We start from the raw sequence: 19,118 nt of genomic DNA, 5'->3' as shown, positions 1-19,118 counted from the left end.
TGGCTATTTGTACAGTCTTTTTTCTGTCTTCCATTTTATCTCCCTTTACTCCAACTCTAACCGGTTAGTTTTTAGAAAGTAGATCACTAGGTAGTGCCGATTAGAGCATGTGATCAGTTCAGAAACATCAGAAGTCAAGATTTATTGAGTCGTCGGTAGAGCTCAATGTTACACATGACACAACGAGTCTCTTTCTTCATCTCACTTTGTTTCTCTTTTATGTGTTGTTTGTTAAATGCTGTCCTGTCAGTATGTGAATGAAATATGAGAGAAACAGCGACTCTGTGATGCTGCACTCCATGATTATTAATTATTTGTCTTTGTTGAAGATCTCAAAGTTGTTTGCTAATAGTGCATCAATAGTCTGAGACTATTGACTCCAGCTTTAGCAACGTTAAAGTCAAGTTTTGATCCAACTTGACTATATTTTATCCTTTACATGGCAATGTGGCTATTTAAACCAAATCAGGTTGAAAGGAAAATCTGGGACAGCTAATCTTGGCGATTAAAATAAGTCTTCACAATGTACTGTAAAGGCTTATTACAAGATTTACCTGAGTTTCCTGTTCTGATTTTACTATGATATGAGATCAATGGTGTTTTTGTGCATCTGCTGGCAAAAACACATTGATCTTTTCTTTCTACAAGTTCATCAGACCTGAGCTTGTTTCGTACTAATCAATCTCTCCCCTTCAAATCTGCTTACCTCCTCCCCCGACTCCTCCCACCTCTCGGTCTCCTCCAATCAGGATGTAGATCCTGCTTACTCAGAGGCTGACCACACCCCCACCGAGACTGATTATTATTACACAGTAGAAGAAGAGGCGAGCCCACAGCCAGAGAGTGATCTGAATGGATATGAAGAAACCATTAACCAGGTAACCCACACCCATAGATATCTGAGAGACATGGAGTCTCTCAATTACTCTATGTCAATACACTGGAGGTGAGACCAGCCTGTGTATTTTGACCTTAACCATTAACCATTCTGCAGCCACGTGTGCCATGATAAGTGCTGTACTTAACTGCAGAATGAATGCATTGCATCCATTTTATCAGGTGTTCTTTTGTGATTATAAAATTGCCTCAAGATTTTCTTCTTGTTCCTATGTCAAAACTGGACTTGATACCATCTTGACATAAGAACGGAAATCTTGAGAAACAGAGATCGCAAAAGAAATGATACAATTATGGAATGAATACCATGCATTCATTGCTGGACAGCTTCTTTTCAGATTTGTTTTTTTGGGATGCAGACACTGCCAGTATGTAAAATTTGAGACTATCTGATAAACTGAGCAACTAAGTAAGTGGGTTAGTTATGTATAGACATAACTGAAAAATATTTTTGTCTATAAAGTGGGACTTTTTGGTCAGGTTTGTATTTATGAACAAACAAGATGTTTAGTAATAGTTTGGAAATGGACATGGCCAGGAAATTTAAATGAAAGAGTCAACAATACAATGGTAAGAGACTAGTAGGAAGTAGTGCTTTAGTTTTTGCCTCAAAGTGAGTGTGTTGCCATATACCTGAGTGATTCTGTGGTCTAGTATTAAAATTAATTAACTGATTTATTAACGATATTGGAAAATGCACAATTCAAATTTCAATCCTGAGGCACAACACTCATAATTATGGTCACACATTTGAAACAGACAAAAGAAACGGACAACTGCTTTCTTAAGGCCCATTCAAGGTAACTATAACTGTACATTTTTCATTTACATACAGCACAACTATAACAATAACAACACAGAGGAACTATATGTGACCCAGGACCACAAAACCAATCATTGAATCACTGAAAGCTGAATAAATAATCTTTCCATTAAAGTATGGTTTGTTAGGATTGGACAATTTGGAAAAAAAATCTAAATATTGAGAAAATTGCCTTTAAAGTAGTTCTTAGCAATGCATATTACTAATCAAAAATTACGTTTTGATATATTTATGGTAGGAAATTTACTAAATATCTTCATGGAACATGATCCTTACTTAATATCCTAATGATTTTTGGCATAAAAAATGATAATTTTGACCCACACAATGTATTTTTGGCTACTGCTATAAATATACCCATGCTACTTAAGACTTTGTGGTCCAAGGTCACATATCATTAAACTAATGAACAATAAAAATATTTAAAGATTTTCAGAATCTATTCAACTTTTAAAAAAAAAACTTTGCCTTTTAAGCAGCAAGGTGTGATTATTAATAAACAGAACAATATTATGAACACTACAGTTATCGTTATCTTTATAGTTATTGTTCCTGGTGTGAACAGGCCTTTAGACTGAACAGTGAAGTGGTAAAGAAGACTATTCATTAATTTTTTTGTAAATAAGACATGGAAGAAGACTGTTTTGGTGAGATCAGTCTGTGTGCAATGTGTGTGTGTATATCTGTGCCTGTGTGTGGATGTTTGCCCCTCTCTCATGTCTGTTTTACAACAGGTAAGATCTGTTATTCTGATTATTTTGTCTCTTTGCCTTCTCATTTCCATTCTCCTCTCTATTTTCCAATCTTCTATCCATTTCTGTCCCATCACACCATATAATCTTCCACCCTCCAAACCATCCACTCCACCCCTACCTCTGCTCCCAATGGTACGGCCCAGGTCGACGAGACTGTCGGCGTCGAGGGCATGGATGCGGCCAAGTCAGGTGGTGAAGGGGTGGCTCAGACGCCAGACGAGCCCTTCACCGAGGAATATGTTACAGGCGACTTTGGAATGAGGGAGTATGACTATTCCTACAAGGACTACAATGAGCCCATCATCGAAAGCAAGACGGATGAACCCTTTGGCCCTGCCCTGTCCGCTGTGACGGATGAGGGAGGTGTAAGTTAACTCATGCTTTCCAGCAAATTCACTTTATAGCTTTGATAAAAGCTTAAATTGAATTTGGTATGGCTTTAAATCTTGCAGAGGCATCAAGCAGGCAGTTGTTAAGACCAGATAAGCACTGGTGCTGGCTAAAATGCTGGTCCAAGACTTGAGCTCTATTCCAAAACCTAGTTAACTGCCTAGACAGAAATTTAAGGTAGAATGAGATGGCAATGCAAATACCTTGTTTTTGCCAAATGCATCCCATATGCCCTTTACTAAGAAGGCAAAAATAATGTGGCAAAAAGGAAGCATGGATTATGAATATATTTACATTTAATGAAATACTGGATAAAATGAATTTATAATTATTAAATATATATATTAATAATTAATTAAAATATGGACTACTTGTATGAGTTATATATTGGTATGATTATTAAAGTATATAGTGTTACAGTTACAGTGAACCTCTTGTTGGAGTCATAATTATACTATAATAGTTTTTTGAGTTGGCTTTTATTTTTATATTTTCAGTTTTTTATTTAAATTTTAGCTTGAGTTTTAGTAATCATATGTGCTTCATTTTTAATAGTTTTATTTAGTTTTAATTTTTTTTATAACAATTAATTGTTTTATACAATTTATATTTATGTTTATTTGTAGTTTTAGTCATTTTAGTACTTCAAGTAATCATTTTAAAATTTGTAATTATTTCTTTTCAATTTTCATTTTCATCTATTATGTATATTTCTATTTTATTTCAGTTTTATTTCAAATTATGGAGCCCTACTCATGACATGTGGAGAAAAATAGAAATTGTAGTCACAAATTAAGAATTCATTCTAACGATTTATTAATTTATTCCCATTATTTAACTAAGTTAAATGGGGGTACAAAGTAATACAAAGTGCTCACAATTTAACTAAAACAAAGGAACAAAATGATTATCTGTTATTTGTTTCTTTGTATGCCACGTTCAGGGCTCCATATCAATTAACGAAAACCATTTTTCATTTAATTTTCTTAGTTTTAGTTAGTAACAATAACAACACTGTTACAAGGCTGCTCACTAGGTTTTGGGTTTTGGAAAAAATAGAACTTCAGAGTCATTTAATTTGCATTCAGTGTTTACTTATGACTAAATCAAGTTTGCTTAGTGTAATGGTTCAGCAAGTTATGCCATCAACAGGAAATGGTTTTCCTGTTGGCAAACTTTGTTTATCACAAGACTTGAACACTGCTTCTCCTGCACAAGATGCCTCTGCAAGTCTGCATAGAGTGCTTAGATCAGTAGCACCATCAGTATTGGTTGACTCAGCTGCTCTTATGCTGATCTGAGAACAGTCTTAATCTTGATCAGCATAGAACAGAAACCGCAATATCTTTTTGGAAGGGAACCACCACTGTTTCTGCTTGACTTCAGCTCCAGAGCTGTTCAGTATGCATTAACATGCTGTGGACTTGCATATACAAAAATTAAAAATGTACAGTGGTTACTTACATGTAGATGGATGGCCTCACAACAGCAGACAAGTGACATTTTAAGTCTGGTTGGTCAGCTAAGTATATATACTTGACTTCCTTAAAAAAGTATTTGTCAGTCGAGGTGGTTTTTGGGTCACGTCCAAAACCACAAAAAGAGTTATAATGTATTATGTAGGTGGGTGTACAATATTCAGCTAGTACCTCAACATCTTAGACTGATGGTTTCCTCTCTTTGTATATTAACTGGGCTCTGTTTTGGGTTACATATCTGTTTTCCTCAGGCCTTCATGCGAGCCCAGAAGGGAGAGAAGGGAGAGCCTGCTGTCCTTGAACCTGTAAGCATCATACATCCATAATCAAACCATTACTCCAAACCCTTATGATAAAGGTTAACATTTGGAATTGAAAATAGTAAAGGCAACTACTGCATCTGCTTAGACACATAATTCATCCAGGCCACCAGAGGGTGCTACAAAATACTATTCTGATGTATTTCATTCTCTAAATGTTTAATATCTTATTTTATTGCTTTCACAGGGCATGTTGATTGAAGGACCACCTGGACCAGAAGGACCAGCAGTATGTTTACTTTGACTGTTTTGAGTTAATTTATGATTAATTAGCCGTCCCAGTCCTCCCCCAAATTTAGTTCATGACCAAATAACGGTCTACCCTATTAACTGAAAACCTACTGCCATATTGAGCATTGCAGTTTATCCGGTTTATGTTTCCATTACATGCTAGTACATGGTTTAGTAATATTTAAGCTTCACACTTGTTGTTTGTATAGATTATACACTCTTAATTATGCAATCTTTCTGTCTGTATTAGGGTCTCCCTGGCCCCTCTGGCTCCCAGGGACCCCCTGGTTCTGTTGGTGATCCTGGTGAGAGGGTGAGTGGACAGTTTTTTGTGTGTTTATGGTTTAGATGAGGCTGGTTTTAAAAAATCATTTTTTTCTCAGTTTCTGTCACATGATGGAATTTGGGTACCTTGCCACTGGTAAGATTTGATGGCACTGACGCTATCAGATAAGAACAAAACTGAAGAATTGACATGCTGTTGTCTTCTGCTTTATAGCTGACTCAAATTTCTTCATAACTGTTTTTTTTTTTTTTTTTTTTTTTTTTTTTTTTTTTTACAAGATCAACACTTGGAATTAAACCAGCATTCAGATGACTTTTCTGTCTTCAGTAGAGATGCTTTTAGCTGAACTAAACATGTTTCATAATGAATGCCTATATGAAATGTAATATATGACACATATTGCCATATATTGAGAGTGATATTGAGATATATGTTATTCTAAGGTGATTTATGACCCTGGACCACAAAACTAATCTTGAGTAGCATGGGTGTAGCATTTCAGCTTCAGCTGAAAAATCAAAAATCATTAGGATTTTAAGTAAAGATCATGTTCCATGAAGATATTTAGTAAATTTCCTACCATAAATATATCAACACTTAATTTTTGCACCCTCAGATTCTAGATTTTCAAATAGTTGTATTTCGGCTAAATATTGTCCTGTCCTAACATTTATTCATTCATTCATTCATTCATTTATTTATTTCAGATGTATAAATCTCAATTTAAAAAAAGACCCTTATGACTGGTTTTGTGGTCCAGAGTCACAGTAAAATCTATATTTCTATATGATGTTTTTGTGTGTGGCATTATATGTAGCAGCTATATATATATATATATATTTTTTTTTTTTTTTTTTTTTTTTTTTTTTTTTTTTTGACATACATTTTAGGCATTTTTTAATATATTTTTGACATATTGCTACATATAATACCATATACAAAATCAAAATATAGATATTTTTACGCATGCATATGTATTTTATTAAAACAACATATATACAAAAATGTAAATATTTAATAAATAATAATAAATATAATTGATAATAATTTTTTAATACATGTCTATCTTATATAATATCTGTTGGATTTTAGGTTGGATTTATGTACAGAAATTTTAATACATACATAAACATGCATGTTTCTGCAGGCTAAATATATATGGAATATATGAAATTGTTATAAGTTCTAATAGATGTTTATGTTTAACTTTATGTACATAAATATATAACATTATGGGTGAACTTTACAGTTATTGAAAAATTGAATCAACACTGAACTGACTTGAGATGAATAATCACAATATTGTCCTGCTACAGCTGATTTATTGCAGAATCTATATTTGCATCATTTTTTAAGTTTGCATTAATGATTGTGTTACTTTTCTGTTTACATAAATATGGCTTGACTTTAGATACTGTTTAAATATGTTAATTTAAAATATATATGCTGTTGTGCTCATAGTTTCAACTTTACATATGTCCTTGCGAACGTTTAGTATGTTTGGTTAATTATAATTTAAAAGCAGTATAATTAATCTGCCTGTTGTTTCTGTAGGGTCCTCCTGGTAAAGCTGGTCTACCTGGAGCGGACGGTGTCCCAGGACCTCCTGGAACTTCTGTCATGCTTCCTGTAAGTCTTCTGTCCTCTTGTTTTCTCTCAATGTTCATGAAGTCATCTTACCACTAGGTGTCACCATTAAACCACTATGGTTACATTTTATGTGACTTTACTCCTAACTGGCTCCCCTTGAGCTCTCACATCCAAGTTTAAGGACTTAAAAATAATTTCATGTCCTTGATTTAAAAAACTCTTTCTGCTCCTGCAGTTCCGTTTTGGACAGAGTGCTGGTGAAAAAGGGCCCGTTGCCTCAGCACAGGAGGCCCAAGCTCAAGCCATCCTGTCTCAGGCTAGGGTTAGTAGGAGCTGTCATATAGCGATCATTTAATATTTATTTATATTGATCTTAATTTGTTATTAATGGAACTGTCTTTTGTCTAGTTGGCTATGAAAGGCCCATCAGGGCCAATGGGTTTCACTGGCCGTCCAGGACCTATGGTAAAACAACTAAACACAGATAAGTTACAGTATTACATGTTGTTTGTCAAGTGCTTATTTTGATTTTGTGAACCTGTATAGGGAACACCTGGAAGTCCTGGCTTGAAGGGAGAAAGCGGAGACCCTGGTCCTCAGGTAAAGTCCTAGATTTGTGTTTTTGTGACGTTATAATTCATAGCCTTTCCTCTGGATCCATTCTGAGATGCTCTGACATTTAAAATGTAAAAATGTCTTAGATATAAAAAGACAGGCTTCTAATTTATCATGTGCCCCTATTGTGTTTTTGCAGGGCCCCAGAGGTCCTCAAGGATTGTCTGGTCCTCCTGGTAAAGCTGGTCGGAGGGTGAGTCCACTACAGTGTTCCTGACAAATAAACAACAAAACATGCATATTTACTTTGGCATAGGCCTTATTTATGGGCCAGAATATAATAGTAACTTCACCCTAGCAATCATATATCAGTCATTCAGAACGCCTTAGCAACTGCATCCTAGCATTTTGGAGGCACCACTTACATTTCCCTCAAGCAATGTAGTTGCTTATATTTGATATTTCCTGCAGGGTCGTGCTGGTGCCGATGGAGCCAGAGGGATGCCAGGAGAGCCTGGAATTAAGGTTGGATATTTGATCCATTTTTAGTTGAAATTGTTTTTGCATGTGATTCATTTGTGTGTTTTTGTGATATTCAAGCTCTGAAATTTCCAACCCATAGAAATCATATTTGACCTTGAGTCTTTTGAGCATGTCTGTATATTATAAATTCATGTATGTGTATGTTTTTCTATATTAGGGCGACCGTGGCTTTGATGGCCTTCCTGGTTTGCCTGGTGACAAGGGTTATCGTGTAAGTGCTGACATTTTAACATCAGTGTTAATGTTATTCATAAGCCTTGAATAAAATAACAGCATAATTATGGCTTCTATAATATGTTTTTGGCTAAAATTGAATGCAGCTTCCAATGTATGCACAGTAGACAGCAATGGTTTTACTAGATTTTGGAACTATAGCTATATAAAAAATTAATTTATTTATTCTTTAATTTTTTAAGGGCCAAACTGGAGGAATGGGACCCCCAGGACCTCCTGGAGAGGATGGAGAAAGGGTATTTCTCAAGGATTTTGTACTGTTACAGTAAATTAACAATAGTGAATATGATATATGTTGCGACATCCTCTTGATCTTTGTAAATTTTATTTGCCTTGAATATCTTTTATTATGTTTATAAAACTTAAAAAATGTGAATTTTGAATCTAATTGTCCTTTTTCACCTTGGCAATTGTCAGGGAGACGATGGAGACGTTGGACCTAGAGGTCTTCCCGGCGAACCAGTGAGTATTTTTGTCTCGCAAACACTGTAAACACATATGACTGTGTATATGACAGTACATACCTGTCGTAACATGGTTTTGTTCTCCAGTTTAAAATCTATAAGGCTTTTTTTTAAACCTCTTTCTTGTTCTATAGGGGCCCCGTGGGTTGCTGGGGCCTAAAGGGCCAGCTGGACTTCCTGGACCTCCTGTGAGTATTTATTAAAAGCTCAACTACAAATACTACATAATAAAGCTTTTAACCTGCAATGCTTGCACAGTGACTTCAACACACTGTCATAAAAATGGAATATTTGAAACGTGGAAATTCTTTCTTTCATTTCTCTGTATTATCTGTCTCTGTTAGGGTGTTCGCGGAAATGATGGTCCACATGGTCCAAAAGGAAACTTGGTAAGTAAATCTGAGTTAAAAAAGTGTAAAAATATGCAATAACTGGCATATGTGTGTAATGGGTTAAATATCCATAATAACAGCAATCAGAAAATGTAATAAAAAGAATTAACAGTGTATGAAAAAAATAATGTTTAATACCTGTTTTTATTCTCTTCATCGTCATCTTCTTTTTTTAAGGGACCTCAAGGAGAGCCTGGCCCTCCAGGACAGCAGGGGGCTCCAGGAACACAGGTGAACAATAAATCTATTACAAATTAAAGACAAATGTACAAAATCATAGTGAAGTATATTAAATATCATTGTTTTCCTGTGTTATAGGGAATGCCAGGCCCACAGGGTGCTATTGGACCACCAGGAGAGAAGGTGAGTGTTTTTATATAAACGCAGAACAGCATATTCTGAGACCATCAAATATGATTAAAGGAATTTAATGCAATTATAATGCCATTTTGTATGTCTTCTAAAAGGGACCCACAGGAAAGCCAGGTCTACCAGGAATGCCCGGCGCTGACGGTCCTCCTGTAAGTGCTAATTGTGATGTTATTTAAATAAATAAATAAGCCTGTTGTTTTGGTGTGTTAACATATTTTAGTTCATGTGAATTAATAGTTTATTTAATGTGCCAAAACAAAAATGGTTACAGAAGGCAGTGAACATGTATGTAGTTATTTACCTGTGGTAAAGAATAAAGAATTTGTCATTCTGCTTTGTCTTAATAGGGTCATCCCGGAAAGGAAGGCCCCGGTGGAACCAAAGGAAATCAGGTGATGATAATACTAAGTGGAATTCTCTATATTGCCTTATAAATCAAATGCCATTGTATGCTTTCTGCATTTGTGCACTTTTTGTTATCAACAATGACATTTGCCTTCTTTGTTAAATATATAGATAGACATTTTCAGGGTGGACATTTTCATAAATCCCAGACCATGTATGTTCATATGTTGATGTTTGTTTTTCTTGTTTATATTTAGGGTCCTAATGGTCCTCAGGGGTCTATTGGCTATCCTGGCCCTCGGGGAATTAAGGTAAGATATGTATCCTCTTTAATTAGTTTAATGCAGACAGCCATTTGGACATTTTTCAAATGGACATTAAATCTGTGTAAATATAATGGAGATCAATCATTTAAAAAAAAAACTTTGTATCATTTTTATAAACAGTCCTGTCTGTGAAGAGTTTTGTGTATTGGTAATGGCTGATGATAACAGATTGAATATTTTGCGACAGGGAGCTCAAGGTATCCGTGGACTGAAGGGCCATAAGGGAGAGAAGGTGAGCGTTTTTGGTCAAAAACATTGTTTACCATCATTGAAACACAAATTAAATCCATTTAGTGTTACAGGTTTTGGTGCATGGTCTGTATTAAATAACTTTGCTTTAAATAGTGTATTTTTACTTTAATTTCAGGGAGAGGATGGATTCCCTGGAATCAAAGGAGACTTTGGTGTGAAGGGAGAGAGGGTATGTCTTACATATCACAAATCATCACTGGATGAAACTCATCAATTAGCATGTAATTTAGAACAATTGTAAAATGTTAGCAAATGGAAATAGCACTTGATTTTATTGACCCATTGAGATTTGTTGTGCACCAACAGGGAGAGGTGGGAGTGCCAGGCCCAAGAGGAGAGGATGGTCCTGAGGGGCCAAAGGGTCGCGTTGGTCCCCCTGGTGAAATTGGTCCTATCGGCCTGTTGGGAGAGAAGGTTAGTTTGATTTTGTAAAATGGTTATTTGTGGTTATTGTTGATTTTGTTCCTATATATATATATCTTGTATTGCCCTATAATGTTATGTTTGCTATATTAAATGTATATTTCGGAGTATAAAAGTAATTCATTAATATACAGTCAAACCAAAATGTATCCAGACACCTTCAACATTTCTCACATTATCACAGTTCAGTCGCTATAGTTTAGAAAATGGTAATAAAATATGACAAAAACTTAGAGTTCAATTGTGTCAGAACAAATTCATGTAGATATTGTCAGATAACTGTGATAGAAAGGTATGTAATGGATTGCAATCAACCAAAAATTCAGACAACTGTTAGTATGACAATATATACACAACCATCAATACTTTGTTGACCAACTACTAAGAAATGCTTAATTTTGTTCAGTCTGTGGTGTAAAAAAGTCGCATTAGCAATTAAAGAGAAAAACATGGTCAGGTTAAAGTGTCTGAATAATTTTTGGTCCCAAATTTGTATCAGTTTTACTGGTAGTCCACTGTATAAAGAATTTTTGGGTATAATATGTCACAGTTTACTTTATTTTGCTATCCTCAACTATAGTGTCCTGCACCCACTAGTGAAAAAAATATCCAAAATTATATCTGATGTCTGAATAATTTTTGGTTTGACTGTATATTTTAGTTGTTGGTCTAAAGATGTATTAAATACTAAATTATGTCAATCCAGGGTAAACTTGGTGTGCCTGGACTTCCTGGATATCCCGGAAGGCAAGGAATTAAGGTAAACAAAAAATAATATTGTTTATGATGCATCATCTTATATATAAACAAGTATTTAATCAAATTTAATGCATTTTTCAATCAATGTAATGCTTGTATTTTTAGGGCTCCCTGGGTTTCCCAGGATTCCCTGGTGCAAATGGCGAGAAAGGCGCAAGGGTAAGATTTTTTGGACTGATTTTGACAAAAACTCAAACATTAGAAGTATTTATAGGTCACAGGGTTGTCAGTGCAACATCTGCATTTAGTCCTTCATTTACATTGAAAATTTGAATAGTCCCACATAGACTATCTTCCTTTATTTTGGAAAAGACTTGACAATGCTGAAACATTCTGAATTGATTTTTGTACTTCCAGGGTTTGATTGGAAAACCTGGACCAAGAGGACAAAGAGGGCCAACAGTAAGAGCCCGTTTTAATTCACTCATCTCATCTTACAATACATGATTTCAAACCACTTGACATGTAAAGCAATGCACAATGATTTTCTAAGACTTCTTTTTTGTGTTTTTAGGGCCCCAGAGGACAGAGAGGCCCCCGTGGGGCAACAGGAAAACCAGGTGCTAAGGTATGAAATTATATTTAGAAAAATTAATTGATTAGATCATTGCAGACAATTAGAGATGATGTGTAAATAATACATTCTGATGTTTTAGGGTGGATCTGGAAGTGATGGACCTCCTGGACCACCCGGGGAGAGAGTATGTTCATTTCAAAACTTTGTTTTATTTAGTTAAGAGTTTAGATTTTTGCTTTAATGTATTTATAATGTTTCTGCATTTGTTTAGGGACTAACTGGACCTCAAGGTCCAAATGGATTCCCTGGGCCAAAGGGACCTCCCGTAAGCAACAGTTTATAAGTTGGATCTGATGCTTAAAAGATTTTTGTTTTTCTATATTATTTATTGATATGTTCATTGATTTTTAAAGGGACCTCCTGGAAAGGATGGACTGCCTGGACACCCTGGACAAAGAGGCGAAGTTGTATGTATCTTTCATTTTTGTCTGTTTAAGTTACAATATTCACTGTGATCAAAGTTGTACAGCAACATATATATTTTCACATGTTTTTATTGTATTCTTAGGGTTTCCAAGGCAAAATGGGACCACCTGGGCCACCAGGAGTTGTTGGACCACAGGTGAGTTTTGTGCTTTTATCAAGTAAAATGGGTCTCTCTCTCAACAAACTGTTAATAAAGATCAATACATTTTGTAAATCAGTGTATGGAAATGTACAAGCTTTACTCAAATCTAGTTCTTGTTTAGGGTCCCTCTGGTGAGACTGGTCCGATGGGTGAGCGTGGTCACCCAGGACCCCCAGGACCACCCGGTGAGCAAGGTCTTTCTGGACCTTCTGGTAAAGAGGGAACCAAAGGAGATCCTGGTCCCCCCGGCGGCCCTGGTAAAGATGGACCCTCTGGACTGAGAGGATTCCCAGGAGAGAGAGGACTGCCAGGAACTCCAGTAAGAAGGCTCACCCATTCTACTCAGTTATTTTGTATCATATAAATATTTTTATACCTAACTGAGCTCTACCTTTATGTTTCCATAGGGCACTGGAGGACTGAAAGGAAATGAAGGCCCTGCTGGACCACCTGGACCTGCTGTATGTTGATAATAATAAGCAGAACATGAAAATATCAAGTAGATACACTCTTAAAAATAAAGGTTCTTTAATGGAATTAATGGTTCCATGAAGAACCTTTAACAAACTTTAAAGATTTTCATTGTACAAAAGGTTCTTTAGATCATAAAATATTCTTCACACTATAAGAATAAATGGCTTTTTTAAGAACTGAAAGGTTCTTTGGGAAACCCTAAATGGTTCTTCACTGCAAACACTTTTGTTTTTAACGACATTGATTAGTGATTAGTACCATACTGGCTTATGAATTCAGACTTTTGGTCTGTTACCCTAATTGAATTTCTATGCAGGGATCACCTGGGGAGAGAGGACCAGCTGGCACTGCAGGTCCTGTTGGCCCACCTGGACGACCTGGACCTCAGGGGCCCCCTGGTGCTGCGGGAGAAAAGGGAGTGCCAGTAAGTGTCTACTTTAAGTTTGCACCTTATCTGTAACACAGATTTATATAAGCCTGTCAAATAAAACAATCCTGTTTCACAGGGAGAGAAAGGTCCAATTGGCCCAGCTGGTCGCGACGGCATTCAAGGCCCAGTTGGTCTTCCAGGCCCTGCTGGACCTCCAGGTACCGCTGGAGAGGATGGAGACAAGGTCAGCAACCTCTTCAATATCATAATCACAAATCATCACGATTATACATGATGTTCCTGCCAAATATCAATTTGAATTCTTTAATGTATAGGGTGAGGTTGGAGAGCCAGGACAAAAGGGAGGTAAAGGATCCAAGGGAGAACATGTGAGTAATTTATCTTTGACTTGTGAAATCATAGTGTTCAAGAAACAAATGTCAACTTCCTGTTCCAGAAATACATCAATAAATAAAAGTGTGTAATGCCATTTCAATGGGTCTTAAAATTTGAATTCTTTCATGCTTAAATTTTGTTTAACTTATTCTGGTGGACATACTATCAATCTATAATCAATTATTTCCATATTTACAGGGTCCTCCTGGTCCACCTGGGCCAATGGGTCCTGTTGGACAGCCTGGTGCAGCTGTAAGTGTGATTCAATGCAATAAAAGTGATCACAAATACATTCTACCATTAATAGGAAGTCAAAAGTTTATATTGGTGATTGACCACATTTTAAATCTCTCAGGGTGCTGATGGTGAGACAGGTGCCAGAGGTCAACAGGGACCATTTGGTGCTAAGGGAGATGAAGGGACAAGAGGATTCCCTGGACCTCCAGGCCCCATCGGACTACAGGTACTGCATTCAGATTGTATTTTATTCGCTCTTGCCTATTAAAATTTAAAGTACATACTGGAATTTTTAGCTGTTTGTACATTCACATTAATTAGGGTTTGCCAGGCCCAGCTGGAGAAAAAGGAGAGACAGGAGATGTTGGTCCATTGGTGAGTCTGAATATTTTGATTTAAAGGCAGTTAAAGGTGCATTTGATGTGTTGCATTTGTTGTGCTTTTTCACAAACAAGGCTTAAGCCTAGTCCTAGACTAAAATGTAAGCCTGAGCTGTTTCAACCGAAAGAAACTTGCACTGACTGACGGATCTTAAAATATATCAGTGCCGTTGTTTTTTCTTTAGATGCACATCAGTAATGTATTTTCTAAGGCACGTTTATGAAAACTACTTAAATGTCCTAATTGAACTATGACCTAATCCTTGGTTAGTCTAAGCTCTGTCTGTGAAACCAGGCCCTTATATTTTGGCATTTTGAATCACCCTTAGAATGAATATATATGATGCATGATGCATATCCTAATGTTTTCTGGTTACGTATCTTTGTAGGGTCCTCCTGGTCCCCCAGGTCCACGTGGTCCAGCTGGTCCTAATGGTGCTGATGTAAGTACCTTAATTTGCACTATAAATAATAAAGTCATCAAATGATGACAGTTCATTATTATATGTTTTATAAACACTATGCAACGACTCTCAAGAATATACTTTATTCAGATTGGTCAGTTATGGCTTCCTCTGGTCAATTAATTTAGCATCTTTGTATAATTTAATGTATATCCTTTATTTTTCAGGGTCCTCAAGGTCCCCCAGGAGGTTTGGGTAATCCAGGTCCCACTGGAGAGAAGGCAAGTATAAAGAGCTCAACTTTTGCATGGATGATGACTTTATGATTGACAGGATTAACAGATCTGATTGATGGCTCTTGATGTCTCACCTGACAGGGTGAACCTGGTGAATCTGGACCACCTGGAGTTGGTGGAGAGCCAGGAAAAACGGTAATAATTTTTTTAGTTGAAACTTTTTTGTTGTCCTTTGAAACTGTGAAAATACACAGCTAACATCTTATTGGTTTGCTTGTCCGATGGCAGGGCCCGAGAGGAGAGCGTGGTGAAAAGGGAGAAGCTGGGCAGCCGGGCACCCCTGGTCCTGCTGGTGGAAAAGGACCCCCTGGAGATGATGGACCCAAAGGAAACCCTGTATGTACTAAATATGACATAGATTTAAATTGAAAACAGGTCTATTTGTGATTCTTCAGCAGCTGATATTTGTTTTTTCAAGGGTCCTGTTGGTTTCCCTGGTGATCCTGGTCCCCCTGGTGAAGTTGGACCACGTGTGAGTAGAGCTGTCATTTAAACACTAATACATAGCATTGAATTTTATAGGGATGTAACGGTATTATCAATATCATGGTGTCGCGAAAGCAAAGCTGTCTCGATATCATCGTGGTCACATGACGATATGAAACGATAAGTCTTCCGGGCAAAAAGTTAAGTTGACTCAACAAATTGTTTTTTACAGTGTAGTTTTTAAAATACATTTAAACTTCTTATTCTAACATATAAGGTCTTTGAAGTTGTGTTTTGGGCCATTATGCTTTGGCAAAGTACCTGTCAAACAAACTAAAACCAAAAGCACAATATGGCTTAATCCCTTCATCAAGTCTGTTTTCCCTGTTCAGGCAATCAGCTTGTGATCTGGTGTTTTCCGTGCCTCAAAATGGCTCAGTTCACAGCAAATGCAGTGAACATGTTTACTGCATGTGCTATGAGTTTAGTGTGTCTTTGGGAAAGAAACAGTTACGCTTTATTTTTGCGGCAGATGATTACAACATTTCACTAGATTTGTAGTGAGATGTGTTTTTGTAAACCTGTTTTCTGTCAAAATAAAAGCTCTACTGCCATTTCTGTCAAAATAAGAGCCTAAAAGTGCAGTATGAATTGCTGACAGTTAGCCGTTAATATATATAAAATATCTCTTTCAAGTGTAGAAATTAGGAAATAAGTATTGTAAATTCCCTACTGTAGTGTAAAGCAAAAATAATATACCTATGAAAATTGTTTTTTAATTTATTTTACAGTGCATGTGTTTTACAATATATGGCTATAACTGTCATAGAAATAACAAAAATTATAAAATTGTTGTTATTATTATTATTATATTCTAATTTGTTTGGCTTCTTAAAACACCAGTGTGAATCTAATTTTTTTGAGACAGTAGTTTTCATTTGTCTTTTCATTTAAAATATCGCAATAAATACCACATCGTATTGTGAGATTTTGATATTGTTACATCCCTAAAATCTGACCATTCATAAATTCTTTATACATGTTATACAAATGTCTGACTTTTTTCTGACCTTCTTTACAGGGCCAAGATGGTGCGAAGGGTGAAAGAGGAGAGGATGGAGAACAAGGAGAAGCTGTGAGTGATCATCCTTTTGTTTATAAAGTGCACATCTTCCGTATGCATACTTATAAGTGTTCTTCAGGATATATTTTGTTCACTGAGCACTATCTTTGAATGGCTTTAGGGTTCACCTGGACCGACTGGTGAGAACGGACCACCTGGACCTCCAGGAAAGAGAGTAAGATCACTTCTTTTTACCACATAACAATTGTCATAAGTAGCACAAGGATATTTAGAGCAATAACCAAAAATATAATGTATGGGTCAAAATTATCGATTTTTCTTTTATGCCAAAAATTGTTAGGATATTAAGTAAAGATCATGTTCCATGAAGATATTTTGTACATTTTCTACCTTAAATATATCAAAAAAATTTGATAAGTAATATGCATTGCTAGGAACTTCATTTGGACAACTTTAAAGGTGATTTTCTCAATATTTAGATTTTTTTGCACCCTCAGGTTCCAGATTTTTACATAGTTCTTAGCCAGATTTTGTCCTACCCTAACAAACCATACATCAATGGAAAGCTTAGTTGTTCAGCTTTCAGATAATGTATAAATCCCAGTTTTACAAAAATGACCCTTATGACTGGTTTTGTGGTCCAAGGTCACATATGTTTATGTATAATGGTCATTGATGGTGTATTTCACTGTAGCAGAGAGGTTTTTTTAATTTGTATGTTTGGTTTGCAAAAAATATTATACAGGATCCCATAGAAAATGCATATTTCTGGTCTCTAAACTGTGTGCTAATGTTCATATTTCAGGGTCCTCCAGGCACAAGGGGACCAGAGGGTCGTCAGGGTGAGAAAGGAAGCAAGGTACGGCTGAATCACTGAGAGAGAATGTAAATACAGCAAATAAACAGGCATTCTGTAGTCTTTGCTTCCTGTAATCTTTGTTTTTTTTCTAGGGAGATGCAGGTGCCCTTGGGCCTCCAGGAAAGACCGGCCCTGTGGGGCCACAGGGTCAACCAGGAAAACCAGGAACTGAGGGTCTAAGAGGGTTGCCTGGAACAGTGGTATGTAATTGAAATTATGATATTTTTCTGTTTATTTAACAAAAACTAATATAGTGTTTATCAAAATGATCTTCTGATAACTCATGATTTTATTTAGGGTGAGCAAGGTTCTCCAGGTGCTGCTGGCCAGAAAGGACCACCTGGACCAATGGTAAGAGCCTCTGTATTGCAGCAAACATACACCTTATGGAGGTGCAAGTTAGGTAAAAAGACTTTGTAAAGAAGAGTACAACTGCACACTTATTAACAAGTTCATCGCAACCAGTGTTTCAGCAACAAGCCTTTGTCAAGGTACAATTTCCTTCAAATGGAGAACATGATGAATAGAGTCGACTCTAAGTATTTAATAATTAGTTAACAATTTTGGTCAATTTAAATAACAGACTGATCCATATATCACATTTCATCTCTTGGACAAGCTTAACATTCAATGAGACACAAAAATGGTCTCAAAAGACCAATACAACATAAACAGAGATCTCTGGTTATGTTGTGTTGGTCTTTTGAGACTTTTTTTGTGTCTCATTGTTTGTTGGTAATAACGACCTTGTCCAATTATACTATTCTTAACAAATACCCGCTGTAGTATCAAATATACAGTAATCGATTGAGTATTCAATGTACAAGTATTAATATCTGAAACACTTACTCTAATAGGTGAGCTATTATTACAGATTCATGAGATATAAGTCTGTATATTGAAGGCCAAATTGTTTTTCCCCTCCTCTCACAGGGTCCTCCAGGTTTGGCAGGTCTTCGTGGTGACCCCGGTGCTAAGGGTGAGAAGGGACATCCAGGTATGCTTGGTCTGATTGGGCCTCCCGGAGAACAGGGAGAGAAGGGAGACCGAGGCCTGCCGGGACCTCAGGGATCATTTGGACCCAAGGGAGAAACGGTATGAAAAGACTGGTCACGTCCTACTCAGATTTAAAATCAGATCACAGGCAAATACAGTCAAATCAAAATTTATTTAGACATATTCAACATTTTTTACATTATCGCAGTTTATTCGCTATAGTTCAGAAAATCTGTTTTAGTTAAACTGTGTCAGAACAAATTCATCTTGATAAAGTCAGAACTTTGATAGACATTTGTAACAAAAAATGGTCTGGTCAAGGTTTCAAATTACATTTTTGGTCCCAAATTTTATCAGTTTTACTGGTAGTCCACTGTATGAAGAATTTTGGGTATAATATGTCAATTTTGCTATCCTCACTTACATACACTACCACTCAAACTCAATTAAGAAGACTTAGAATGTTTTTTAAAGAAGTCTCTTATGCTCATCAAGACTGCATTTATTTGATCAAAAATACAGAAAAAAACAATAATACTGCAAAATGTTATTACAATACAAAATAATGGTTTTTATTTTAATATACTTTAAAATATTTAAATATTCAAATAGAATT

The 19,118-nt window shown here is 36.1% G+C and overlaps 1 protein-coding gene across 8 annotated transcripts in view; it reads left to right on the top strand.

Moving 5' to 3' along the window:
- The window catches only part of col11a2 (collagen, type XI, alpha 2), a 40,855-nt gene that overhangs the window by 15,473 nt on the left and 6,264 nt on the right, over positions 1 to 19,118 (top strand). For 3 of the 8 annotated variants that reach the window (XM_051136991.1, XM_051136998.1, XM_051136994.1), the window contains 51 exons: positions 750 to 878; positions 2,619 to 2,840; positions 4,595 to 4,648; positions 4,851 to 4,892; positions 5,145 to 5,207; positions 6,735 to 6,809; positions 7,006 to 7,092; positions 7,179 to 7,235; positions 7,317 to 7,370; positions 7,525 to 7,578; positions 7,797 to 7,850; positions 8,026 to 8,079; positions 8,285 to 8,338; positions 8,520 to 8,564; positions 8,701 to 8,754; positions 8,911 to 8,955; positions 9,136 to 9,189; positions 9,277 to 9,321; positions 9,426 to 9,479; positions 9,678 to 9,722; positions 9,933 to 9,986; positions 10,189 to 10,233; positions 10,369 to 10,422; positions 10,560 to 10,667; positions 11,383 to 11,436; positions 11,541 to 11,594; positions 11,793 to 11,837; positions 11,950 to 12,003; positions 12,092 to 12,136; positions 12,224 to 12,277; positions 12,366 to 12,419; positions 12,521 to 12,574; positions 12,702 to 12,899; positions 12,988 to 13,041; positions 13,371 to 13,478; positions 13,561 to 13,668; positions 13,760 to 13,813; positions 14,019 to 14,072; positions 14,176 to 14,283; positions 14,379 to 14,432; positions 14,827 to 14,880; positions 15,069 to 15,122; positions 15,219 to 15,272; positions 15,366 to 15,473; positions 15,556 to 15,609; positions 16,645 to 16,698; positions 16,808 to 16,861; positions 17,453 to 17,506; positions 17,599 to 17,706; positions 17,804 to 17,857; positions 18,440 to 18,601. In XM_051136991.1, coding sequence (XP_050992948.1) covers positions 750 to 878; positions 2,619 to 2,840; positions 4,595 to 4,648; positions 4,851 to 4,892; positions 5,145 to 5,207; positions 6,735 to 6,809; positions 7,006 to 7,092; positions 7,179 to 7,235; positions 7,317 to 7,370; positions 7,525 to 7,578; positions 7,797 to 7,850; positions 8,026 to 8,079; positions 8,285 to 8,338; positions 8,520 to 8,564; positions 8,701 to 8,754; positions 8,911 to 8,955; positions 9,136 to 9,189; positions 9,277 to 9,321; positions 9,426 to 9,479; positions 9,678 to 9,722; positions 9,933 to 9,986; positions 10,189 to 10,233; positions 10,369 to 10,422; positions 10,560 to 10,667; positions 11,383 to 11,436; positions 11,541 to 11,594; positions 11,793 to 11,837; positions 11,950 to 12,003; positions 12,092 to 12,136; positions 12,224 to 12,277; positions 12,366 to 12,419; positions 12,521 to 12,574; positions 12,702 to 12,899; positions 12,988 to 13,041; positions 13,371 to 13,478; positions 13,561 to 13,668; positions 13,760 to 13,813; positions 14,019 to 14,072; positions 14,176 to 14,283; positions 14,379 to 14,432; positions 14,827 to 14,880; positions 15,069 to 15,122; positions 15,219 to 15,272; positions 15,366 to 15,473; positions 15,556 to 15,609; positions 16,645 to 16,698; positions 16,808 to 16,861; positions 17,453 to 17,506; positions 17,599 to 17,706; positions 17,804 to 17,857; positions 18,440 to 18,601 — 3,564 coding nt within the window. The remainder of the gene's footprint in view (positions 1 to 749; positions 879 to 2,618; positions 2,841 to 4,594; positions 4,649 to 4,850; positions 4,893 to 5,144; positions 5,208 to 6,734; positions 6,810 to 7,005; positions 7,093 to 7,178; positions 7,236 to 7,316; positions 7,371 to 7,524; positions 7,579 to 7,796; positions 7,851 to 8,025; positions 8,080 to 8,284; positions 8,339 to 8,519; positions 8,565 to 8,700; positions 8,755 to 8,910; positions 8,956 to 9,135; positions 9,190 to 9,276; positions 9,322 to 9,425; positions 9,480 to 9,677; positions 9,723 to 9,932; positions 9,987 to 10,188; positions 10,234 to 10,368; positions 10,423 to 10,559; positions 10,668 to 11,382; positions 11,437 to 11,540; positions 11,595 to 11,792; positions 11,838 to 11,949; positions 12,004 to 12,091; positions 12,137 to 12,223; positions 12,278 to 12,365; positions 12,420 to 12,520; positions 12,575 to 12,701; positions 12,900 to 12,987; positions 13,042 to 13,370; positions 13,479 to 13,560; positions 13,669 to 13,759; positions 13,814 to 14,018; positions 14,073 to 14,175; positions 14,284 to 14,378; positions 14,433 to 14,826; positions 14,881 to 15,068; positions 15,123 to 15,218; positions 15,273 to 15,365; positions 15,474 to 15,555; positions 15,610 to 16,644; positions 16,699 to 16,807; positions 16,862 to 17,452; positions 17,507 to 17,598; positions 17,707 to 17,803; positions 17,858 to 18,439; positions 18,602 to 19,118) is intronic. The other 5 variants (XM_051136993.1, XM_051136999.1, XM_051136997.1 and 2 more) reach the window with 2 other exon arrangements.

Source organism: Labeo rohita, chromosome 19 (genome assembly GCF_022985175.1).
Source record: "Labeo rohita strain BAU-BD-2019 chromosome 19, IGBB_LRoh.1.0, whole genome shotgun sequence".
NCBI classification, from domain to species: domain Eukaryota; kingdom Metazoa; phylum Chordata; class Actinopteri; order Cypriniformes; family Cyprinidae; genus Labeo; species Labeo rohita.
This window is presented reverse-complemented; position numbering and strand designations above follow the sequence as displayed.